General features: G+C 42.2%; 1 protein-coding gene across 42 annotated transcripts in view; it reads right to left on the bottom strand.

Annotated features, from left to right (window-relative positions):
* neb (nebulin) overlaps positions 1 to 26,218 on the bottom strand; it is a 284,616-nt gene that overhangs the window by 232,497 nt on the left and 25,901 nt on the right. For all 42 annotated transcript variants that reach the window (XM_041201321.1, XM_041201334.1, XM_041201338.1 and 39 more), the window contains 13 exons: positions 24,974 to 25,075; positions 23,712 to 23,819; positions 22,283 to 22,399; positions 21,279 to 21,380; positions 21,082 to 21,189; positions 20,877 to 20,981; positions 15,826 to 15,924; positions 12,608 to 12,712; positions 9,242 to 9,349; positions 3,422 to 3,535; positions 2,000 to 2,197; positions 1,692 to 1,799; positions 1,327 to 1,425 (listed from right to left, as the gene is read on the bottom strand). In XM_041201321.1, the coding sequence (XP_041057255.1) occupies positions 1,327 to 1,425; positions 1,692 to 1,799; positions 2,000 to 2,197; positions 3,422 to 3,535; positions 9,242 to 9,349; positions 12,608 to 12,712; positions 15,826 to 15,924; positions 20,877 to 20,981; positions 21,082 to 21,189; positions 21,279 to 21,380; positions 22,283 to 22,399; positions 23,712 to 23,819; positions 24,974 to 25,075 (1,473 nt within the window). The remainder of the gene's footprint in view (positions 1 to 1,326; positions 1,426 to 1,691; positions 1,800 to 1,999; positions 2,198 to 3,421; positions 3,536 to 9,241; positions 9,350 to 12,607; positions 12,713 to 15,825; positions 15,925 to 20,876; positions 20,982 to 21,081; positions 21,190 to 21,278; positions 21,381 to 22,282; positions 22,400 to 23,711; positions 23,820 to 24,973; positions 25,076 to 26,218) is intronic.

Genomic DNA, 26,218 nt, shown 5'->3' with positions numbered 1-26,218 from the left:
GCTTAAGGAACAACGCCTCGTCTTCCAAATAGGTACTTTGTCTGGACTCAACATTGAGTTCAGCACTTTCAGATCACAAACTCTCTCCTCCATTTTGTATCTTTTCCTCCTAGTGCCAGTCTGTATCTTGTTCTCATGTTTTGCTTTCAAATAGCATAGACTTTATTCTCCTATTTACACATGCTGCTATTCTGCTTTTAGACAGTGCTGATCTTTATTCTGCTAGTAACACCTACTCTGGTCCAATGCTTTCTTCCTTTACTACTCCCATTCTCACTCTCTTTGCCTTTTGTTCCTTGGCATCTTTGTCACTTAATCTCCCCCACCCTCAAATCTGTCACTTTTTGCTCTGCCTGACCCTTCCCCTTTCTTCGAGAGCACAAAACCCATCACATTTCTGCTTCTCTTCAGTTCCAAAGAAGAGTCATATTGGACTCGAAAAGTTAACTCTGTTTCTCTCTCCACAGGTGCTGCCAGACCTGCCGAGTTTTTCAAGTTTTTTGTTTTTATTTTAAATAGGCCTTGATATTATTTACTGATGGACCAGACATTGGGTGCTGAATGGCCTACCCTGCTGCTGCTGTTGATGTCATGTTCTTATGTCTGCTGATACTTGCCTATCAGGGTTACACTTGAGTGAGGTGCCAGGCAATAGATAAATATATAATATGGCAGGATATACAAAAGAACTGACAAAAGCAGAAATCAAATCCTGTGCTGAGTATTTGTTCAGCAGACAATGGTTGAGGTAACAAGAAGCTGGTGAACTGGTGAATCCATTCACTATACCCAGAATAGTACAGTGGTTTTATTACCCATTTTTCCTGAGGTGAGATTGTATCTGCAGCCAGAGGGTGAAAGTGTAAGGCATTCTCATCTATTTCCAAGCACACTCTCAAGAGCGGCTACGAGAAAAACATGGCACCTTTTATTTGTGCACCTTCATGGTTTAAACAATAACATGGAAGATGGTAAAACCTACATAGTCAAATAAGAGAATAGAGCAGAAAATGTTTCAAAATTTTCATTTTAATCACCAATCCTCTACTTCGCAGTTTTATACCAATCAGCCTGATTTTTAAAAGTGCCAGTCACTTGAACTTGTTAATTTACATATGCGCAAATTTTAGTGAAGGATATTGAACACATTTCTTTACCCATAGAAAAATAAATATCTTTCAGACACTGCATAAACAATCTTTAATCAAGTGCTTTATTTCATCAAATTTTAAAATTAGAAGCAAAACATGTTTTGCCGTGTCTATGTTCAAACCTTATTGCTCCTAGTAAACTGAGGTGAGGGGGTGTTCTAAACATTCTACTTACATCACTCCTGTGTTCTTGGTTAGCCTTTGCCAAGACTGTTTCTGGGGCATCATCTATTGAAGTGAATTTAATGGTGCTCGGAGGCTGACGGTACTTTTTCTGTTATGAAAAGATAAAGATTTTTGTTAAGGAGAAGCCATTATCCCTAGTAGCATAGAATGCTTTGTATCCATTATAGTAAATCACATTTGCAAACATGCATGTCTTTTGACTCTTATGTGTTATTAAGCTAATCATATATGATTGCACCATAACCAGATATTTACCTCCTTCGCCCATTCCCACTAAATGATTTGTATGATAAATTTGTTCGATGGCTACTTTGGGAAGGTCAAATACAAAGTTGCTCCTGTCTGGCGACCTACCTCATTAAGGATATCCATAGCTTTCTTTGCCGTTTCAACATCTATGGAGCCGTAAGGCATCCAGCCAATGCCTTTTTGCCAGTTGTTATAATCTGCTTTATACTCATTCTGTTAAGAAAACACACAGAAAGAAATGTTGTTTACCAATGAGCAAATTGCTAAGGGTACAAAGTAAATCATTACTGAGGCTCCAGCAGTGTTTTGGATATCACTTTCGAGCCTGTGTGTCCAGTAAATCAGGGAGGCATCAACTTGAGCCCAAGTAATAATAATGTGAATTAATCTAATAGATTAACCCAGGTACTTACATCACTCTGCAAACTGTTGGCTTTCTTAGCCAAGTTCAGAGGCAAACTGTCTGGAGGCAGAAAGTAACGATTTATTAGTTGCTTATAGTTTGAGTTGCTAGCAATTTCCTGAGCCTTCTTAGCCTGGGAGACATTGATCATATCAAGTGGACAATGATATTTCGTCTTGGTCTTTTCATAGTCCTTTTTGTACTCGCGCTGAAATGAGAGAATAAATAAGTCAATTTAGAATTTCTCTGAGATCTACTTTATTAAATCACATCAGAAACTGCAGATTCCGGTTTACAAAAACCAGTAAGGCGAGAGAGATGTCAATAAGGTCTGAGAACAATCCATCGTCTCACGGCTGGCTGCCTCATTAGTTTTTGGCGCATTAGGGAAACAATGTACAAGTAAAATTGTCAAATCTAGGATCTTTCTAATGTCTGCTGCTCTGCCAAAGCTGATCTGAAACCAGCCCATGTGAAGTTGTGCAAATGCAACCTTCTTGATAGAAGCAGAACCCATTCAGTTTCAAGGTATAAAATCTCAATTTAAATTTCATATGAATTTTACAAAGGCTGCTGCTACATTGCGAATTTCAAATAAAACTCTTATTAGCTGCTCACTGGACGAATTATTTTTGGCTTGATAGCGGGGATTCAGTGAATATATAAATATTGTCTCGAGATAGCTACTATTTTTGGAGGAAGCTGACGAGGCTGCCAGTTGATCTCCTACCGAGTTGCCGATGAACTTAACTTACAATTGATTGCATCAGCAGCTAAGTCGGGTTTTTAAAATGGTAAATACAGGTGCATTTGCATCTCTCCTTGGTGACAAGCTATCAGTTCTTGAACTCAACCTAGTTGATATGAAATGTCGGCTTATTTACAGGGAAATAGGCAAACTGGTCTGGTAATTGAGTAGATTTGGTGCTCATTCAACATCTTCCTGAAAAGGTAAAACATTTGGTGATAAATTTACTGCCCTGGGGGAAATAACCTCTTTGACCTGAAATACGGGAAGCTTGTTTGAATAATATAATGTTCTCAACTCTACAGATCAGGTTTAGTCATGTCTGCAACCCATCCATCAGCTTTTTAACAAGTTAACAACATCCCTGAACCCATATGCAAATAGGGGCACAAGGATTGAGGAACACTCCGGGAGCAGTGAAATCCACACGGGGATGAGAAAGCCAACAGCAGGACCACAGGAAATTGATCTGTCAGCCTTCATTTGCATGTTTCCTGGGCCCCACTGTGCTTTCAAACTATTTATTACTCCATCTCCAACCTCCCCCTCCTTCTCCATGATCATGTTGAACCCACCTCCACCACCCCCAACCCACCCCCTGTCAAATCTATGCCGGTATTGCCCAGAGGCCATGTTTGAATCCCACCAATTGGGTTTCTGTCCCTTTATTCCCTTTTCGCTCACCTCACTCTGCATCTTAGCCACATGCACAGAGTGTAAGATCTTAGGGTCGTCCTCTATGCAACGAGCTCCAACGTGTTTCCCGCGAGCCTTTTCATAGTTTAGTTTATATTTGATCTGAAAGGTAAACATTTCCAGCATTAATAAGGTGAGAATTTGATTTCAGTACCTGATTTAAAAGCCTAATAATAATCAGTTTTTCTCTTTGCGTGAATATCAAGTTGAGGAGGTTGGATGTAGAAAACACGCTTTCCCATTTGGCAAAAACTCCAAAGCACTCTGGACAGAGACGCAGACCAGGATTTAGTGGTCCCATCGCGGGCGGGACCGGCCGCAGGCGAGACGACACGCCAGCCAGAAGTCCATTGACTTGCAGCGGGACAGGAAGATCCCAGCGGTGGGCAGGTGTGGAAATTCCCCCTCATTAAAGTTGGCTGCAAAGTATAACTCTTTCTCTTCTGCCTTAAAGATGCCCCTCATCTTCAACTTCAATTGACTGAGTGCTAGTTTCCATTTCCCACACAATTCACCCCATGGCTTATAGGGTAAATCTCATTGTGTATTTCTATGAATAGGACTGTTAATTAATGCCAAATTTTACACATCAAACCCACAAGGAACAGAGTGTACATAGGATCCTTACAGCCAGCAGAGGAGACATTCATCCCATTGATTTAGACTGGATCCAAACCCAAGTCAGTCCCATCCTTTAAAGTATAAAGTACCAAGTGCTTATCCATGAGCAACAAATTGGAACAATTTTATTTTGTACTGTTATAACAATATAAATACCAATCACTCATAAGGGATTGTGCAAACACATTTTTAAAATTTGTTCATGGGATGCGGGCATTGCAGATGTTCCCATCCCTAATTACCCTAGTTCAGAGGGTATTTAAGGGTCAAGCATATTGCTGTGGATCATGTAGGCCAGACCAGGTAAACAATGCTTTTGTGCTTTGAATTCAATTTTCACCATCTGCTGTGATACAATTCGAACACAGATCCCCAAAGCATTACCCTGTATCTCTGCATTACTAGTCCAGCAATAATACCACTACACCACCACTTCCCCTCAGGCTAATGGGCATATTAATACATTGGTAGAAAGCTGAAGACATCAGCAGCAGAGCTATGTGTATGTGTTCTGCCCAAAAGCAAAATGAAACTAAGACTGGATCACATGACACACTTCCTTTCTAGTGATGTCATGTTGCTATCTCTAAATGGCATCTTACAGCATCCCCTTTCTTTTTAAAGGTACTTTCCCCCCTTCCAAAGAAGTAGGACTATTTACAATACATGTTCATGTTTAGTTACCATTACCTAAGTGTATAGAATGGATGAATCTATGAGGTAATCTGTTGCTATGCCCAGATCTTGTAATGGTAACCTTGTCTGGAGGTTTCTTTAATTACTCACAGTGATCTGTGGGATTGTCATTCTTAGATGTTGTTCCTGGTTGCACTTGGGATATTGTCCTAAATGCAATAGGTTTGTACGGCAGCTGAGGAGCTGGAGTGGATCTGATTTGTCCTCGGTAACACCTCCCCATTGCACCTTTGTGTACAATGACTTCATAGGATCTTGGTTTCAAACAAATTCTTGTTACCTTAGCTGGTTGCCACATACCTTCTATGGGATGCAAACTTGTCCCAACTGTAAACTTAGCAATTCAGTACCTGCATTTTTATCATGTTCGCTGAGCACATTCTCTTGCAGTTTCAAAGGTTGCTCTCTGTCTTCTGAGATTGTAGAATGGGTCAGAGTAGGTAGATTGGTACGTACTGCTCTGCCAAACATGAGCTCTGCCAGGGATGGAATAGTTGCGCTTTGTGTTACTCACGTTTGTAACTTTGCAACGTGTATATCTTGCTTGGCCTGTCTACATTTGAGAATTAGGGATTTCACCATGCGAATCGTCCATTCAATTAGGCTGTTAGATCTCGATTGATGAGAATAAGAAGAAGTGTGATCGATATTCCACTTCTCAAACATATCCTGAAATGGCTTGCCAATAAATTGTAGGTTGTAATGATCGCTCTGGGCACACCAAATAACTGAACATAGCATTTAGAGTGTGCGTGACACTTGTGCTTGGTACATTGTGCAATTGTTGAATAATGAGATACTTGGTAAAGTAATCGATGATGACGATGAAGTCAGTGTCATGGACACGAAAGAGGTCAGATGTGATTTTGGACTAAGGATGGGTAGGAACTTCATGTAGAATTAGTAGTTCTTCGTGCTGACTTGGCATATGCTCTTAACATGCCTCCCACTACATGACAATGACTCCAATGTTATTGTTCATACAGGGCCAATAGACTGACTCTCTTGCAAGTCTTCTCATGTGATCTATGCCCATGTGTGAGTGATAAAGCTGCTGAAGAATATCAGGTTGCAAAGATCCTGGTTTGATGTTCTGTCTGCCTCGCCCCGATAAGGCCAAACTGGTCTCAAGTGTTTGTGGACATGCTGAATTGAATCAAGCCATTCTTCAGTGATGGTTTTCCACAGTTTCTGCAGTGTAGAATCTTTCACCATTTCTTCTTGTTGCATTGCGCAAAATTTACCAGATCAATTGATGGACTTGCATCCTACAAGCGTAACGTTACCCCCCTTGAAACTGAGAATTTTGTTGTAACATTCTGGATATTTTGATGTTAGGTCATGAAGTGAGGCAATAGGAGTAGTTTCTGTGGTTGAACTACCATATGAGGTCTGACTGATTGCATGGGTTGTCACTAGTGCAAGGTCACGGCATGCTGGTAGACCTACAATCGCTGGGCCTTTAGTCTCCACGATGTAGAACATCTGTGACATCCAGGAGGATTAATTGTACTTGTGCTCCAGGACCATGGATCCTGATCATGGAATTAGTGAAGCGTTGTATGCTGAAAATTGTGCAGTAGTAGGTTTTGTCATGGCCCTCCACGTCTTTCAGAATCTGCAGATGTAGGATGTTGGCACTTGCCCCTGTGTCAACTTTCACCAATAACAAATAGTTACAAACTTTCTTAGGGGCAGATAATTTGAATCTTGGGAAACACTTTGGATGGTGTGATGGCATTCATGTTTTCCCCGAGATTGATGGTGTGAAGCCTGTGTTCACCGCTCGTTGCATATCATCATCATTTTCTGGTTTGTCAATCACTTCATATATGTGCTCCTGGCAGGATATTGGACGATCATTCTTATTGTTTGAAGGTACCCATCATGTACAGACTGTTTGGATCGATGCATGTCTCTTTGCAGCTGCACCAGCCTTAGCTCTGGTTCACTATCACATCCAGTGGCCCTTTCTGCCAAATGCTTTGCAGAATTGATGAAAAGCTGGGCATTTCCTTGGTGCGTCAAGAAGGCCGCAGCTTCCACATATGTGACTAAGTTTGGGTTTTCTAGAGAGTGCATCAACAACTCCGGTTGTCCTTTGGACCTGTAAACTTCAACGATCTGCAAAGATCATTTTGTACTTATGTTCACCCTTGAGTAGCTTTTCAATGCTATCCATTTTGGGCTTGCCTAGCTAATCTTGCTGGAATGCTTCCATGGGAGTGAGTGCGATCACCAACTCAACAATTCTGTCTGCTGTCTCTGCATCTGAAAAATTACAGTACGTACTCATTTCTCTGCATCTATTGACAAAGTGGTCTATGGATTCTGTAGACTGTTATCAAAATGACATGAACTCTAGTGGACGGATACAGAAATTTAACCTGATTCTGAGTCAGTCTTCCAATGCAGTCCATATCTTTTGGGGATCCTTTAGCTCTTCTGCTATTAATTTTGATGTGTTCAGCCTGTGTAAGCCTTCAATCCCAATTGCTAGGTGAATTCTTATGGTTTGCTTATCTAGTTCAGACACGTCTGAATCAAAAAATCATTGCTCTGTATGTTGTTTAAAGACTTCGAATTCGGATAGCAGGTCAGCTACACCCCAATTCAAACCGGGGGATTTTGTGGACATTCTCACAATATCCCTTTGACCTTCCTTCTCTTATAGTACCTGGGATGAGAGTCTTTGTAGCCTCTTTCATGCACTTTTCTGAAGCTCCGCCCATGATAATCGCAACCTTCTATGGCCGGGTTCTTATAACATTTTTTTTTGTTTTTGCTTTGTTTGACTCTCCCTCGCTCGATATCGATCCGGCCCACACCCTGGTCACTCATCTTTCCTGACTGAGCTAACCCAGTGCTGGTCTCACTCACGGAATTGACAGGCTATGCACTGCAATCTCACCATGAGGGGTTTGTCTGCTTATCAGCTCTCTATTTGAGCACAGTCTCTGCACTGTGTCTTCAAAGCTTTTCTGGACAGTCAGCTGCTGCGTTCTCAATGCTTTCTGACAGTGTGACTTTGATGCGGTCTGACCAAAGTGGCATGGGTCTTTCCATGCCATGTAGCATGATCTAAGACTGTTCACATGTTGTACCTGTATTTGATCCTGCTGCCAGGCTGTTTAACCACCGCTGAGCACCATGACATGTTGTTATAATTATATAAGCACCAATCACTCATAAGGGATTATGTAAACACATTGTGGATTCATTTATTTAGACTCAGCATATGGGAACATTTATGCATAGGTAGGGAACTAAAGACATCAGCAGCAGAGTTGTGTGTGTGCTCTGCACAAAAGCATAAGTGAAACTAAGACTGGAATTGATGACACACTTTCCTTCTAGTGATGCCATGCTGCTATCTCTTAAAGGCACATTATAATATTTTCTACTTCAGAAAATGTAAGACTTAACATTTTGTTTAACCTCAAGTTGACAATGATACTGAAAATGGAGACTACAGTGCTGGCAAAAGAACAGAAATGTTCTAAACTAAAACATTCCTTTGGTCTGCAACAGCAATTTACATGCACTTTCTCAAATCTGTTACACTACACGGCTGCTTACAACATGATCTCCTCTACAATGGGGAGACCAATTGTAGATTGTAGATAGCTTGCCAAATAATTCCATTCAATTTATATTCTTATTTTGTCCTCCTGAATTGTTCCAATAAGAGCAGTATCCCACTTTACTCCTGGGATCTCTTGACTATACATTGATCTTAGCAACTTCTGACTCTTCAATATTCTTAGTGAGTCTTTTTCCCCCATCTGCCTCTATTTGATCTCTATTTTTTGCATTTTGCACCACTTTACTTCATTAATCACACACCCTTTTGTTCTTTTAAATCCTTTACAAGGCATCACTGGAATGATTATTGTACATCATCTAACAGTTTTTTCATCCCTTTCCAACATTAAAATGGCTCAAAGGTCAATAAACCTAATAACAGCAGAGCTGAAACTTGACTCAACCTTATTAAAGGGATTCACTCATCTTTTACCATTCAGTTCTGATAGAATCCACCTAAAATGTTTTTTTTTAAACTCTCTCATGAGATGTGAGCATCGCTGGCAAGGTTAGTATTTGTTGCCTGTCCCTAATTGCCTCTGAGACCGATCTTGTTAACCTACCTTTTCTCTTTTCAGATGCTGATGGAGTTGCTGCACATTTCCCTCAGCTCATATAGAATTACATAGAATTACATGGAATGTGCAGCACAGAATCAAACAGCTCAGTCCAACTGATCCATGCCACTGATCATGCTCAGTATAATTCTTCTCCCATTCAACTGCACCTAATCCTACCAATATATCCTTCACTCCCTTTTTTCCTCGTATATTTATCTAATTTCCCCTTAAAAGCATCTCTACAATGAACCTCAGCTACTCTTTGTGGTAGCAGCTCTTGTTTGATTTTTAGGAATTTTTCATTTGTTACATAAGTTGAGGTTAGAAATCATCCAAGATTACTTACGTCACTTGCAATATCTCTATGTGCTTTTGCTGCAATCACAGGGATTGAATCTATTTTGATGTTGCAATGTTTGGCCTTATCTCTGTTCCAGTCATAGTTGTAACAATTCTAGCAAGAAAGGAAAAAATCATGTATAAGTTGACAGGCAATTCTATGGGTCACCTTTTCAAAGTCCAAAGCAGGTGGAATTAGAGGTAGGTTGGCCTGGAATTTCTCAACTGCTGGCTGAGCGCTGGCTTGCCAGCACTACTCAGCCTTGAGCTATTTTCACAAAGGCCAGCTCAGGGGCTTTGAGGCTTACTAAATCCCCTCCCCTGCACCGACTGGAAATTTCCAGTTGGTAGACTGGTCACCGGTAATGCCCAAAACAGGGCCGGTGAGAGGAGTTGGCCTCCCGGACATAATCTAGCGGCCAGCACTCCAGTGAGCTTTTTAAAGTTTCCTTACCTCAACCGCCATACCATGATGGCCACAGCTACGGCCACAGGCCACCAAGTGGAAGGTTTACTTGTCCACCAGGATGGCATGACCGCTATGGCCTTTCTCTATGTTTATATTTTAGAAAGTGTTCATGGAATGCCTCTAGGTAGAAGTGCCCTTTCTCTTCCTCCTATATGCATTGGCAGCTCCTACTTTGGATTGTGGAACTGCCAAAGTGTCATTGCTTACTGTTGGCCTCTCAGCTTCCGGAGCCCACCTGCCATCCTTAATTGGATGTTGAATGCACCCTCCGGCTATTAACTGGCCATTCCTTAGAAAATTGTGTCGGGTGACAATTTCCAACTCCAGTGTGGCATGAGGGCCAGGATGAGATCCCAACGTCAGGATTCCAAACACAGATCAAAAATGTAGCTCAATGTACCTAATAGTACTTGTTCATTTCAAGGTTTAAATGTCAAAATATAGCTTTATAGTGCATGGTTTACTCTGTGAAGATACTGTTCCACAAGTAGTAAGGCACAAGGTGGCATCTGAATTTCTTTACATACCAGTCCCTGTATTCACAGTCTTCATGGAAGCTAAGTGTTTACCAACAGGTAGTGATGAAAAACAAAAGCAGTGGAAGTTTTGGGGACCATTGACTACAACATGATTAAACTGAAGATAAAGGTAATCAGCATAAGAAAAAGTCAAGAGGAAAATGTGCAACTTTAGAAAGGGAAAGTTCAAAGGAATGAAGGTGAACTAAAAGAATTTAACTGAGAAATGTTGTTTAAAAATATCTTGGTTGGGGAAAAATGGCAAATATTTTAAAACTATATAACGCCAAATACGGAAGCAAAACAAATGTAAGCTAAAGGATTAGGGCAATTAAAGAGTAATAATACAACCAAATCACATAAAAACTACAAGAAAAAGGAATGGAAGAGCTCTAAGGGTCTAGGACTTAATTACAAAAGCTGGAAAAAGAATATTAGATGTGCATAAAAGAACTAAAGAGACTGGCATAGTGAAGCTTTTTAAATCTTATACTGAAACATTCTCAGAGTGAGAATATTTAGAGATGAAATTACAACTCAAGGGGATAAAAATGACACCAGAACTGAAGATTCAATATATAAATTATAAAATTAATATTTTCTATAAGCAGTCACCAAAAAAACTTGAACTTGTCTAATTTTTGTAGTACTCCCATTATCCAAGAGAAATTGATGTCAGTGTAGCAGATGGACTTAATGAGTTAAAGGGACTCAAGTGTTAATGAATCCCAGGGATAAATCCAGAGGAGACTAGAGAGAAATGTGCAGGACATTGCTCATCATCATGAAGAAGAGGCACTTGAAACATGCAAATGTAATATCTATGTTTAAAATACAATAAATGTGATCCTGTTAAGTACAGGTGCAATGGTCAAACATCACCAACAGGCAAAATTATGGAAACTATTCCAAATGGGTAGGTTCAAAGAGTATTTGTGTAGGTGTGAAATTATAACAGGTTCGACAGACCACCTTGGCTTCTTTGAGGGTGTAAATTAAGTATAATTCAGTTAGACTTGAAGAAAGCCTTTAACATAGTTCAATAAAAATGACTGAATTCAGCTAAAAACTAGGGAATCCAGTCCACAGTAAGACATGAAAATTGGATTTTAAAAAATTGGAAACAGTGAACTTGATTTTACGAAGCATCACTGTTCCTGCCCATCCCATCTCAAAAGTTGGGTGGATCCCTTGAACTTGCTGCCTTCCCCCCAGCAGTTTAACACTAGGGGCAGCATTAATTGCTTTAAGAAGAGTCTTCTGCTGCTCTCAGAAGGAAATTCCACCTTAGAGAGCTGCCAGCATCTGTATGCCCAACAGCACCGGCTGGGAGCGGTGGCCACTGCTGGGATTACAAGTACAGACTAGGAACCAAGGTAAGACCACTTTCAGGGGTCTTGGCAAGGGGGTTGAGGGGGTGGGGGAGCGGGGGGGGGATGGTTTAAGAGGCATGGGGAGGGTTAAAGTGTGTATTACCTGGAGGAAAGATGCCTCCAATGGGCCCAGAGGACCCATAAAAGAGGTCTCTCCACCTTACCTGACATCAGCTCGCACAGCTAAAGCTGCCGGATTTGCTGCTTGGCATTGACCTCCCGCACCAAAGGTAAAATTCCGGTGGGGTGGGATGAGGTCAATTAATGGTCACTTAAGGGCTTCAATAGACCAAAGTTTTGGGGGGGAGGGGGTGTGTAGTCCACCCACACCTCCCCCACCTCTGTAAAATATCTGACAGGTTCAGAGCTAAAGTGAAGTAGAGTCATTAGGGCTCAAAATGTTAACTCTGTTTCTGTCTCCACAGATGCTGCTAAACCTGCTTTTTCCAGCGTTTGTGTTTTCATTTCAAATTTCCAGCATCCACAGTATTTTGCTTTTATCTTAGGGCATTTGTAGGGTGATAGTGAAACCCAGGACTGTATTCTCAAAAACCCCACTTTGATTTGAAATGGATATTGTGTTTTTAGTAATGAGCCTTCTTGGTGAACCTCATTAACTAACTTCCTAACAAAGGGGTCTTTGCCCACCTGTTTCCTGCCTCGCAGTATCTTGGGGCTTCATTCTTGACCTTTCCCCTTGTCTGGAGTTGGTCAGAAAGCTGCCAATCCAGCTTGCTCTCCTGATCCTCCTCCCTCAGGCTATTATGAATGAATAGATTCAGTTCAAAATGGTACCAGAGTAACAGCTGGTTCTTCTCTCCTCCAATCTTCCTAATACTCCCACACTACCATCCTTTGGTTGCTATGGTGATTTTAATTTCTTCAGAGAGGGATTTTACAAAAACAGTGGCGTTTTTTGGGCATAAAGTACCCAGGATCCACCCATAGTCTCTGTTCGTAATAAACTCACAGAAAAGAAAACCAGTATAAAAGAATTAATCTGAAGCACTTACATCACTCAGATTGTATGCGTTCACCCTTGACTGGATGAAAAAGGGGTCATCATGGGGAACGTTACATTTGAACTTTTCCTTCTCATACTTTGCTTTGTAGTTTAGCTGTGGAAAATAACATGCGACGATAAGCACATATTGAACCAATATTGTGCAACTTACAAAAATACTTCACACATCACCAAATGGCAGGACATAGGGTGGCCCAGCCAAACGTCCATTGACTTTCAGTGGGAACGGATGATTCCAGCGGCACTGGCGGGCGGGGCCGGAGAATCCCACCCACAATCTTTTGAAAAGCATTGAATTCAAAGCATTCCATGTGATAGGACAACATAACCCACATGTGATAGGTGTTTATGGCTGGCTGACATCAGTTGGATTACAGTCAATATTTTCCGTATGCAGCAGATTCTGTTTACAGTACAAAACTGAAAGAAACCGAACAGTAGTCAGGATGTGGGGCACAAGATACCCCAGGAGATAGAAAAGGTGTGTAAGAAAGGCAAGGTTACAGTGATCATGGAGGATTTCAATATGCAGATAGACTGGGAAAATCAGGTTGGTAGTGGATCCCAAGAAAAGGAATTTGTGGAATGTCTACGAGATGGCTTTTTGGAGCAGCTTGTGGTGGAGCCCACTAGGGAACAGGCAATTCTAGATTTAGTGATGTGTAATGAGGCAGATTTGATAAGGGAGCTTAGGGTGAAGGAACCCTTAGGAGGAAGTGACCATAATATGATAGAATTTACCCTGCAATTTGAGAGGAAAAAGCTGGAATCAGATGTAACAGTATTACAGTTAAATAAAGGCAACTAGAGGCATCAGGGAGGAGCCTAGCAGGAAAGACAATGGAACAGCAATGGCAGGAGTTTCTGGGAGTAATTTGGGAGACACAGCAAAAATTCATCCCTAGGAAGAAGAAGCATACTAAAGGGAGGATGAGGCAACCATGGCTGACAAGGGAAGTCAGGAACAACATAAAGAGAAAGCATACAATGTGGTGAAGAGCAGTGGGAAACCAGGGGATTGGGAAGCCTACAAAGACCAGCAGAGGGCAACTAAAAAAGAAATAAGGAGGGAAAAGATTAAATATGAAGATACACTAGCCTGTAATATAAAAGAAGATTGCAAGAGTCTTTTTAGATATATAAAGGGCAAGAGAGAGGCAAAAGTGGACATTAGGCTGCTGGAAAATGACGCTGGAGAAGTAGTAGTGGGGAACAAAGAAATGGCAGAGGAACTGAATAGGTATTTTGCGTCAGTCTTCACGGTAGAAGACACGAGTAACATCCCCAAAGTTCAAGAGAGTTGGGGGGCAGAGGTGAGTATGATGGCCATTACCAAGGAGAAGGTGCTAGGAAAACTGAAAGGTCTGAAGATGGATAAATCATCTGGACCAGATGGATTACACCCCAGAGTTCTGAAGGAGATAGCTGAAGAGATAGCGGCGGCGTTGGTGGTGATCTTTCAGGAATCACTGGAATCAGGGAGGGTCCCAGAGGACTGGAAAATCGCTAATGTAACCCCCCTGTTTAAAAAGGGAGTGAGGCAAAAGAGGGAAATTATAGGCCGATTAGCCTGACCTCAGTCGTTGGTAAGATTTTAGAGTCCATTATTAAGGATGAGATTTCAGAATACTTGGAAGCACATGGTAAAATAGGGCAAAGTCAGCATGGTTTCATCAAGGGGAAGTCATGCCTGACAAATCTGTTAGAATTCTTTGAGGAGGTAACGAGTAGGTTAGACAAAGGAGAGCCAATGGATGTTATCTACATGGACTTCCAGAAGGCCTTTGACAAGGTGCCGCACAGGAGACTGCTCAGTAAGATAAGAGCCCATGGTGTTAGAGGCAAGGTACTAGCATGGATAGAAGATTGGCTGTCTGGCAGGAGGCAGAGAGTGGGGATAAGTGGGTCCTTCTCAGGATGGCAGCCGGTGACTAGTGGAGTTCCGCAGGGGTCAGTGTTGGGACCACAACTTTTCGCTTTATACATTAATGATCTAGATGAAGGAACTGAGGGCATCCTGGCTAAGTTTGCAGATGATACAAAGATAGGTGGAGGGACAGGTAGTATTGAGGAGGCAGGGAGGCTGCAGAAGGATTTGGACAGGTTAGGAGAATGGGCAAAGAAGTGGCAGATGGAATACAACGTGGGGAAGCGTGAGTACATGCATTTTGGTAGGAAGAATAGAGGCATAGACTCTTTTCTAAATGGGGAGAGAATTCAGAAATCTGGAGTGCAAAGGGACTTGGGAGTCCTAGTCCAGGATTCTTTTAAGTTTAACTTGCAGGTTGAGTCGGTAGTTAGGAAGGCAAATGCAAAGTTGACACTTATTTCGAGAGGACTAGAATATAAAAGCAGGGATGTGCTGCTGAGGCTTTATAAGGCTTTGGTCAGATCACATTTAGAATATTGTTAGCAATTTTGGGCAAGGATGGATGTCCTGGCCCTCAGGAGGGTCCAGAGGAGGTTCACAAGAACGATCCCAGGAATGAAAGGCTTAACATATGAGGAACATTTGAGGACTCTGGGTCTATACTCGATGGAGTTTAGAAGGAGGAGGAGGTATCTGATTGAAACTTACAGAATACTGAAAGGCCTGGTTAGAGTGGACATGGGGAAGATGTTTCCATTAGTAGGAGAGACAAGGACCTGAGGGCACAGCCTCAGAGTAAAGGGAAGACCTTTTAGAACAGAGATGAGGAGAAACTTCTTTAGAGACTGATGAATCTAAGGAATTTATTGCCACAGAAGGCTGTGGAGGACAGGTCATTGAGTGTATTTAAGACCGAGATAGAAAGGTTCTTGATTGGTAAGGGGATCAAAGCTTATGGGGAGAAGACGGGAGAATGGGGTTGAGAAACTTATCAGCCATGATTGAATGGCGGAGCAGACTCGATGGGCCGAATGGCCTAATTTCCACTCCTATGTCTTATGGTCTTATAGTCTAAACCGTATAAATGCAAATCTCTCTTTCTTAACTGAAAATAGAGGTGGCCGAGTATGTTATCATCAGCTTGGAAAGTTTTGTGAATAAATTAAAGCAGAGAACATCATTCTAAACTGATACGTTCGTGAGGTTATTTTTATATTTGAATTTGTACAAATACTTAGATACAGATATTGCATTAGCTTTGGCATTGCCTTTCAAATGGAATGTGTAAGAAGCACAAGGCCAAAACCAGGAAAGCTGGAGTGTTTGTAGATACTCACATCACTCAGTTGTTTGGCATTGATCTGAGCTTGCAACATCACTGGAGAATCAGCTATTTGAGTGAACTTGATTTTATCAGGATGTAATTTATAGACTTGCTGTAATTTAAACAAGTAAACAAAGACAGTTTATATGTGGTTTAGAACAAACATCATTCAAACCATTATCACCACTCTCTTCATGTACGTATGTATACAAATCTAAAGCTTGTTTTATTTTGAAAAGGGCTGTGTGGAAGCCACCTGCTTGTTTCTGGCTAGGGAATGGTATAAATTATGAGTAAGTCCAAAGCAATTGCAGGCCATTTAGTTTGGATACCCCCATTAAGTATTAGTGATACCACTCCTTTCTGGGAGAATGCTTTGGTGGGTTAGCATTCCTTGATAAGTCCACTGATAAAGGTTTGATACAACTTAGAAAGGTGTGCTAATTAAGCAAATTATTCTTCACCTTCAGTAGTATTCTCTCCATATATGTTTCATTCTAACAATTGCACCATGTTTTATTGTAATTGATAAAAAAAACCTAGTTGATTTAAAAAAAAATAAGCTGCTCTGGATATTGGAAGATGAAGTTTACGCTCTGCCCTGCAGTTGGTGCTGTGCCCCAAAATAAATGGCCTGGCATGAAGTGACACAGAAAAGAATGGCAATGCATCGTGGTCATTCCTTCAGGATAAATAAGAAGCTACACAATTCTGAACACATTTAGTCTTGGATGTATTATAGAACTGTGAACGTCAGCAAAGCTTAAGGAGTAATTGGTAAAGATAGGAATACGTCCATTTAAAAATGCGGGACTATTTTCAAGGGCAACATTCATCAAACAACATCACATTGCTTTAACCAATATAAGTGATTGTGACTTTCAACAAGTGACCTTCAGAAAAAACTAACGTTATATTTTGCACAGCCATCTCCTGAGCGCTCAGAAGGATATAACAAAACAAAGGGGATTGAGAAACCATACAAACAGTAATGGTTTGAAACAAAGTTCACTGCGCCCTGGCCCTGACACTCCAAATACCACCATCATGGAGTGTCGTGATTATTGCCAATTCTAATTTGCTGACCCAAGTAAATAAGTTTTTAAGTTTTTCTTTACTCTTTGAATAGTTTGCAGCAGTCAAATGCAATTGGATATTTCTCTCATCATCAAAACGTGTTTGAAGATTTAAAGGAGGAATTTGCTCAAAAATCAACAAATTTTGAAAAATAGGAAGTGTTCCGCTTTGTGTTTCCCTGACCAAAAAAACCTAATCCAAATGTCCATTTCAGTTACATGAGCCAACGTTGTTCGCGTGGAACCCCATCAAATGTCAAAAATTAATATTCTCCAATTTTATGCTCATCGTTAGAGATTTACTTTGATCACCATATTTAACAAATTTGTAAGCACATTCTTTACAATTGTATTGACAAAGTCTTATCAAAACAGTTCTCCAGTCAGAGATCAACAGATTTTTGGATACTAAGGGATTCCAGGGATCATTGGGATAGTACGGAAAGGTGTAGCTCAGGCAGAAGATCAGCCACGACTGTACTGAGTGACGCAGCAGGTTCAAAGGCTGAATGGTTTATCCCTGCTCCTAATTTTATGTTCTCCAATTGAACTTTCTTTATTAGAGTTTCTTTTTTATTTACAGAGTACAATCAAATGCCACATTGTCCATTCTATGGGTGGAATTTTCCGTGCCTGTTGGTGTTGGGCGTGTTCAGCAGCCTGAGCGGACAATATGGAGAGAAGCCAAAAATCAGTTTCACAACATTGTGAAACCAGTTTGCAATCGTCTGCTCTGCCCGCCAATGGCAGGCCATGTTTCCTGTCATCAGGAACTTCATTGTAAAACAATCTGCAGATCATTATAAGTCCAGCTCACCGGAATCATCCCCCTACACTGGATCATCCGAGCATGCTGGCATGATTACAAGCTGACATGTTTCACAACTGTACATAAGTGACGTGCACCTGGTGAACTGCACTTTGCTCGGGACTTCAAAGTTTGTCTGCCTACCTTGCTTCAGGCAGCACTCACAGTCATCAGCCCCAAGCTGCACAAACAGCTCCACATCAGCTTTAGGGGGGCTCAGGGGCAGGTCTGTACCTACTAGACCAGCCATAAGGTGTGGGTGGCTTTTCAATGGCTGCAGGGTTAGGGTTTGCTTGGGGAAGGGGGAGAAGTGGCCTCAGGCAAGGGAAGAGGCTGCATGGTGAGGGCTGTACTGAGGAAGGTGGGGAGGGGGTATTGCAAAATTTGTGTGGGGGGCAAAAGTTGACCTGTGCAAGTGACCTCAAGATGGTAAGTGCTGGGGAGGCAGTGTCCAGAGGAGATCAGGCCCGATGGAGACGTGAGGGTGTGTGTGATAGATTAAGTGGTGATGTCCCTTGAGTGAGATGCCAGTGAATGTGTGATGGGCTTGAGTATGTGAGTTTAGAGTGATGGATGGTTGCCTTACCCTGGCAGCACAAAGGAGATCATTCAATCCTCCACCTGCATTGGATGGCCAACCTCTTCTGTGCAGCATTGGCACTGATCACCACTGCCCTCACCTACCAAGCTGGAGTGGTAAAGTTGCTGCCCCTCTTGTGGCCAGAGTGGGAGTAGAGGACATCATGGCATCCAAAAGGCACTCAAGGGATGTGTCACTGTACCTGGGGGCTGCATTCTTCTTGCCTTTCGGAGCCATGCAGTAATCCAGGGCTGGAAGCACTGAGAGGTGTGCACGCGACTGCACTTTAAATATGGCGCCCGGTGTAACAAAGCGGTGAGGTGATGGCATGGTGGGCGAATTGGAGCCCACCTGCCATCGAAACAGCTTGTTTCCCGGGAACGTATGATTAATGAGACAGGATTGGGACGATATGGCGAGAATCTGCCATTGCGGCCGGCAGATAAAACGTTCTTTTTCCCGCATGCTGCCACACTTAGTGCAAATCTGGGATACTTCCACCCTATGGGCAGAACTTTTCCCTTGGCGGGTGGGCTCGGCGGACGCGGGTGGGGACGGTCAGGAGCAGTCGGGAAGCCGACCGCCGCCCACATTCGGCACCGTACCGCGATTTCACACTGGTGGCTCAACTAAGGCCCACCCAGCATGAAACGCAAGCAGCAGCGCTGAGCGCTGTCTGTGTGTGGGGTGTGGGGAGGGGAGGAGGGCTCAGCACAAACCTCACGCATGCGCACGAGTGAGCGCTGCCTAATCTCCCTGAGGCATGGAGCTGCCTCCGGCAGATGAAGAGATATAACGAAAAATACTAAAGAAAATAAAAATGTAATGAAACATGTCCCCTCGTGTGACTCTGTCACATGTGCAGCGACATGATATTAATGAAAAATTAAAGTTTTATTTTATTTTTGTTTGCTTTTGGAAACCTCCTCCTGCCTCTGGATGAGGTTTCTAAAAAAAATGCAAAGGCCGCTTGACCTTTTTACCCGCCTGCCAACTGTTAGGTTGGATGGGCAGCGAAAAAGTTACCTTAATTGATTGTTTAATGGCCTTAACAGGCCTTTTAATTGCCGTTGAGCGCGTGCCGGAGTTGGTAGCGTGCCCACCGACCGAACTATCGCACGACTGCACGCTGACATCAGCACCCTCCGCCAACGTCAACACGTGTCATTTCACACTCAAGCGGGCCAGGTGTGTGCCCTATGTCTCTGGCTACTTAGTGCATCTTGCACATTCCCAATCTTCACCGCTGCACCATTGGCAGTGATGCCTTCAGCTGCCTAGGCCACTAAGTCTGGAATTCCATCCCTAAACTTCTCCACCTCTCGATCACTTTCTGCTCAATTAAGACATTGTTTAAAACATACCACTTTGACAAAGCTTTTGGTCAACCGCCTTACTATTTCTTTACATGTCAAATTTTGTTTGATAATGTTCCTGTGTAGCACTTTGGAACATTGGGGCCGTATATGCAGAGAATGTATACAAGTTTGTTGAAGATACAAAGCCAGGTGGGAACTTAAGCAGTGAGGAAAATAAAAAGAGACTGCAAAGTGATTAGAGACCAGTTAAACAAGTGGGCAACAAGGTGGAGATGCAGTATAACACAGGGAAATGTGTGAGGTTATTCACACCGAATATTTTTTAAAAGGTGCAAAATTTTAAGGTCTTGATGTTCAGAGACATTTGGATATACAAATACACAAGGAATACAAAGAAGTTACCACGCAGGTACAGGAAGTGATTAGGATGTTAAATGGCAGTTTGGCCTTTATTGCAAGGGAAGTCTTGCTACAATTTTAAAGGACTTTGGCGAAACCATACCTGGAGTACTCTGCGCAGTTTTGATCTCCATATCTAAGGAAGGCAATATCTTGCCTTGGAGGCAGTACAGCGAAAGTTCACAAAATTGGTTCCTGGGTGAAGAGGGTTGGCCTATGATGAAAGTCTGAGCAAATTGGGCCTATACTCTCTGGAGTTTAGAAGAATGAGAGGTGATCTCATTCAAACATACAAGGTTCTAAATGGACTAGACAGGGAGAGATTGTTGCCTCTGTCTGGGGAATCTAGAACGGGGTGGGGGCGGGGTGCACAGCCTCAGGATAAGGGCTAAATCAATTAGGACTGAGACAACAAAAAATCTCTTCACTCAGAAGATTGTGAATCTTTGGAATTCTCTACCTCTGACTGTTGTGGATGCTCCATTGGTGAGTATATTCAAGGTTAGCTGAGAGAGTCATTCTTTGATCTCTCAGGGAATAACAGAATTTAGGAGTGGGTGGGAAAGTGGAGTTGAGGCAAGATCAGCTATGATCGTACTGAATGTCAGAGCAGGCTCGAGGGGCCAGACAGACATCTCGTGCTCCTATTTCTTATGTTCTTTTATAAGTGCAAATTGTTGTTGTAGCAGGATTCTATTGAAGGTACCTGTGACCAATTGTTAATTCCCCATAAGCTTTAGTGATTGTTTTTAGCTCTTCATCTCATAGCAATGGTTTCTAACTGAATAACATTAAGACCTGGATTTGTGAACGGACAATGAGAATTCCTGGTGAAGCTGTTGAATTGAGGTGTTTGTGATAGAGCACTTATTAGTTACTTACATCTTTACACTTGTAAGAGTTCTTCATAGCTTCATACTCTGGAGTAGCAGTTTGCGGAAAATAACAGCTTCCTTTATCCAGTTCATAGGCTGCCTTATAATTTTTCTTCAGAAAAAGAGAATGTTGTATTATTTATCAGCAGAGATAACAAGATACACCATAAGCAATTTACCAATTGTTATCAAACTAAGTTTTGTTTACTTACATCACTTTTCATTTCTCCGACCTTCAAACAGTGAATCATGTATGGATCCTCATGGCTGCCAATATAATGGCCTTTGATGCTATCTTCATAATTCTGCTTATATTTGACCTAAAATAGAAATATCCACAACAATGATGTCAGCTCAGTTCAAATAATGAACTTTACACCCAAGGTCATGAGATCACTGCAGTACTTACATCACTGAGATCTGCGAGCACTTTGTCAGTTTTGAACTTTGGGGTGTCGCAGTAGTTAATGCTTTTGTTGGGAGACTTTTCATAATCTGCCTTGTACTTTTTCTGCAAAAATAAGGAAGCTAGTGACAGGTTTGCAGAACAGAATTTATATATTTGCCACCCAGTAGAATTTAAAATGCTCATTGTCGTCTTCAAATTCCTCCATAACATCAGACCCATGTCTGCAACCAGCCCTTCTCTCCTTCTTCTGACCTCCCACTCTGGTTTTCTACTTCCCCTGCAACACCACTTTCATCCCACTATTATGGTAGAAACCTTTCAGCAGCCTTGGCTGCACTTTATGACTGTCTCTCCTAAACTCCTCTATCACTCCACTTCTCTCTCCATCAAGCTTTCAATCGCCTCTCCTCTCTTTAAGACCACTGAGACACAGTAGCAGCAGTGTGTACCATCTACAAGATGCACTGCAGGAATTCACCAAGGCTCCTCAGACAGCACCTTCCAAACCCACAACCACTACCACCGAGAAGGACAAGGGCAGCAGATAGATGGGAACACCACCACCTGGAAGTTCCCCTCCAAGACACTCACCATCCTGACTTGGGAACATTTCAACGTTCCTTCGCTCCTGGAAATCCCTTCCTAACAGCACTATGGGTGTACCTACACCACATGGACTGCAATGGTTCAAGAAGACAGTCATCACCACCTTTCCAACGGCAACCAGTGGTGGGCAATACATACTGGCCCAGCCAGCGAAGCCCACATCCCATGAATGAAGAAAATAAAAATGAATCATCAGTTCTGTTCCTCTCTCTGTCAGAGCTGCCTGACCGGCTAAGCATTTCATCCATTTTCTGCCTTTATTTCAGACTTCCAGTATGAATGATACTTAGCTTTTCTAAGACTACTTTGCACTTCTGTTCTTGTTATTTTTCTCTTTCCCCACCTGTGAAGCGATGTTTATCACTGTGTAAAGAAACACAATGGTTGCAAATACGTACATCACTTGCTATGTGGCCGGCATGTTTCAACTGTTGAAGCAGAGGATTTTCTGTAGCCGGTAGGGTGTTGTAATCAGTTTTGCTTTTGGTCTTCTCATAATCCTCTCTGTATTTTACCTAAAGAAGCAAAAGTCATAAATGATTATTGGGCCTTCAATTCCTACGCTTATAGGATGAATGGTTTGCAATACAACAGCCCAAAATTTGGTTTTGGAGATGGAGACGCTGACTATTGTGGTCCAAAAGATGCCACTATCTCACCCTTTTTATGCAAATGAGGCCCAAGGACTAATTTCAGTGTCAGGCCTCCTGGTCCAGAAAACAGAAAATATTAAACAAAAACACAGGATAATAGTAACAAAATTCTTCTGAATTTAACCTTCACAATGCAGTCAATCTACCAGCAGACTCGCCTCTCAAATTAATCCTGCTTGGAAACAATTTTTCCCCATAATTAACATTCATGTTTTCTGCAATTTTAAACCCAGAGAACTGACCATATTGACTCAATTTCCATTTCAGATGAATTTTGATGTGTCCAAACTTCAGGATTATTTAAAGTGCAATTGCATTAGTTTCTTTTCATCGTCAGAGATCCCTCTCCTTGGGCAGAATTTAATGCCCCCTCCCCATTGCGAGTTTGGTGGCGGGGGAACATTTAATCGGGTGGGAGGGTGACAGGTGGGGACCTCCGCCATGATTAAGTCTGTGGTGGGAAGGCCCATGGTCGGCCTTCCTGCACTACCACCAATTGAGGCCATAATGGGCAATTAATGCCCACTTCAAGCCCTCACTGCTGCCGGTGTTAACCCAGTTGGGGGTGGTGGGCATACCATACCAGGAGCACAACAAATAAACCCATGTAGGGTTGCTAACGGGCTCTCAGCATGGCTGGTCCCTTGTTGCCAGGCACTCAGTTCCTGATCGAGCAATCTAGTATGGGGAAGGGGAGTGCACAGTGGGAAACCCACCACTGCCCTTGCCACTGACCTTCCTCCCCCTTATCCTGACCCCCCCCCCCCGGCCCCCACCAACATTCACCTGCAGCTGGGATCCAATGACATTCCCGGGCCTCGGGTGAGTGTCACACCTGTAGCAGCCACTACCACTCCAGTGGCACAGCTATTTAACAGAGCTGGTGACCTCTGATGGGCCAGTAGCTTTCAGCAGGCAGGAGTCCTGCCCCCAGGGTCCCTTAAGCGGAGGAAGGTCTGCCACTGTCCAGCTAAGTGCTCGAATGGCATTTAATATGGTGAGCCTTCCCTAAAAGAGGTGATAGGGACTCTTGCTGATTCTCCAGCCAACAGGCGAGACCCCCCATCGCTTCCATTGAATGCTGCCCCATATTTCAGCAGAGGTATTGATCAGTTTTAAATAAAAGTAAATGGCAGTGAGTCTATCAAATGAACATTAGTTAAAAATCACCTACCGCATTTGTAGCATTCTTAGTACGTTTATTAGCTGTATATTCGGGGGTTTCAGTCTGCATGAAGTTAATTTGGTCTTTCATTTGCTCATAGCCTTCATTGTATTTTTTCTAATTAAAAAGGAGAAAAAGTACAAACAAAGCAGTTGTTTTAGATAGTTCATAATCTTCTAAAACTTCATAGCTGATGCTGAGAAGCCATAGTCAAAGCGAACAGGGTATTGGGTTGTATTAACAGAACTCTTCAGGATAAAACAAAGCCCACCATCTTGTCCTTGTACAAGGTCTTAGCTAGATCACATTTAGAATGCTTCATCTGGTTTTGTTTCCTGATATGGTGGATTATGTTTGGAGGTTTGGAATAGATTTAGAGGAGGGTACCAAGAATGATTCTCAGCTTAAACCTTAGTTACTCACATGGACTTAAAAAGTGGTTTTGTTCACTTTAGAGACACATGGTTGAAGATGATCCCCATAGATCACAGCATACACATCTGCTGCCATTTTCATTGCAGTGGATTGCATTTCATATCCAAGCTCCGTCTTGGAGAGGTATCATTTCAGAATGCAGTTGGGAATCTGGTTTTAAATTTGACTGTTCCTGGCTGGATTCCCCAGGACTCAGGGAACCTAACAGTGAAATGGAGACGGGAGCTGCCGGCTGTGGAAACTAAGTACTTTCCAGAGCCAGGAGCAGCAGGAGTGCTTCCCCTGACCCCTACGAGCAAACCTCAGCCAATTATGATCTCGCCTCTTTGCTGCAATAGGCCAATTATCCCCTTCCAATACGCAAGCCTTCTGCTGTGCAATTTTCCAACCTCTTTTCCACACTGTTTAACATGTAATCTTTCTCTCCTTTGTGATCTTCAGTCCAAAACACCCCTCCTCCTGCCCTACCCACAATCTGTCGGTTTCTACTTTTCCTTCCCCAGAAATCCAGTTGGTGAAGGATAGAACTGGAGCCAATCTTTATGCACTTTTATATTAATTTACAGAGTTACACATTACAAGCGTACAGCTCCTATCCCAACAACAGTGATCATGATAGAAACTTTGAACTGTTTTACCCCCTTCCAGACTGCGAGCTATGACAGAACCACTCAATTCACCTCAACTGAGAACAACTAATCAGAATAGAGAGGAGGCTGGCTCTTGGATTTGCCTGGTTTATTGGCTGGGCAGCACACATACCAACTCTTTCATCTTTTTTGTCACCTTAACGGATTTTAAACAAGAAGCTGGACAAATTTTGAAAAAATACTTACAGAGCTCAAATTGTCAGAATTCATTCGGGCAACTGCGACATCATAGCAAGGTGTCTGGCTCCACTTGCCCTTATTCTTGTTGTAGTCTTCATGGTACTTAAGCTGTAAGAAAATGGAAGATCATGTTATTTTCATTATCTCCATTTTTGGTTAAATTTGGGTAATCAGGCAGTCTGGACTCAAGATATCAGTAATCCATTTGCAATGCAAATGGAAGACTATAAAAGATGCTGACTAAAATCTCGGGAGAAAAATAATCCAGATTTGGCAGATCTCCAAAACAATTCCAGAGGTACTTCACCACAGTAATTCTTCTGGAGTGCAGTAAAATTACCTTGGAATTCTAAGTCATTAAACGTGTCTGAGATAGTTTATTGTTCAATTAATTAAGTGTGGATAAGGTTCATATTTCCCTGCACTCTAATTAATTGAAATAAAATGTTGTACGAATATCTACCACAACTGTTATTAAGGTACTCAAATTTCCCTAATAATTAGATGTTAAAGTGCCAGAGACCAGATGGAGATTACCAAGTGTGGTGAATGGCACAGATCTAATAGTTCCATCTCCCTGATTATTGTACGTCAGCAGCATAATTAATAAAGGGCACTCCTATCAATGCAAGTTTTCCCAGGACAAGTTTTGCCAGAACCAGAACTACTGTTCTCCAAAGGCAATAACTAGCCCACTTGATATTCAAGATGAAGTGTTAATTCTCACAAGCTAAACTTGAGACAGTGTTGAGGAAAAAAACACTCTTAAACATGCCTGGCAGATAATCTGCCTGGTCATTAAGTGTCACAGTATTTATTTTTAGTAGATTTTTAACAAAAAATATTGATTAAGCCCTGCAGAAGGTCTGTAGCACTGAGACCAGCACTCTAGGGAGTAACAATTTTGACAGCGACTCATGCCAGCAGCAGCAAACGTAACCTTTCTCACTGAGGTATCTCTGTTTCTCCCTTCAGACTCTGCACCAAGTGACTCCTCATTCTCAATGATTCCCGGCTCCATTTTAACAGAGCTTTTCAGTCCTCTGATTTAACTGCTCTCCTGTCCTCTCTCAACCTCTCCATCCATAAAAATTTGTGTACCTCTACCCATAGCCACCCTCTCATCTCACATGGCTTTCCTACTCCTATGATCTCAGAATACAGATAAGGCTATCCCCGACCTATACCTTATATCCGTCACTACCCACATCCCCCATTCCCTTGCAATCTCACCTCCACCTGGCCCAGCCC

This window comes from Carcharodon carcharias, chromosome 12, assembly GCF_017639515.1.
Source record: "Carcharodon carcharias isolate sCarCar2 chromosome 12, sCarCar2.pri, whole genome shotgun sequence".
Taxonomy (NCBI): Eukaryota; Metazoa; Chordata; class Chondrichthyes; order Lamniformes; family Lamnidae; genus Carcharodon; species Carcharodon carcharias.
The sequence above is the reverse complement of the archived record's forward strand: the minus strand, read 5'-3'. Positions and strand labels throughout refer to the sequence as shown.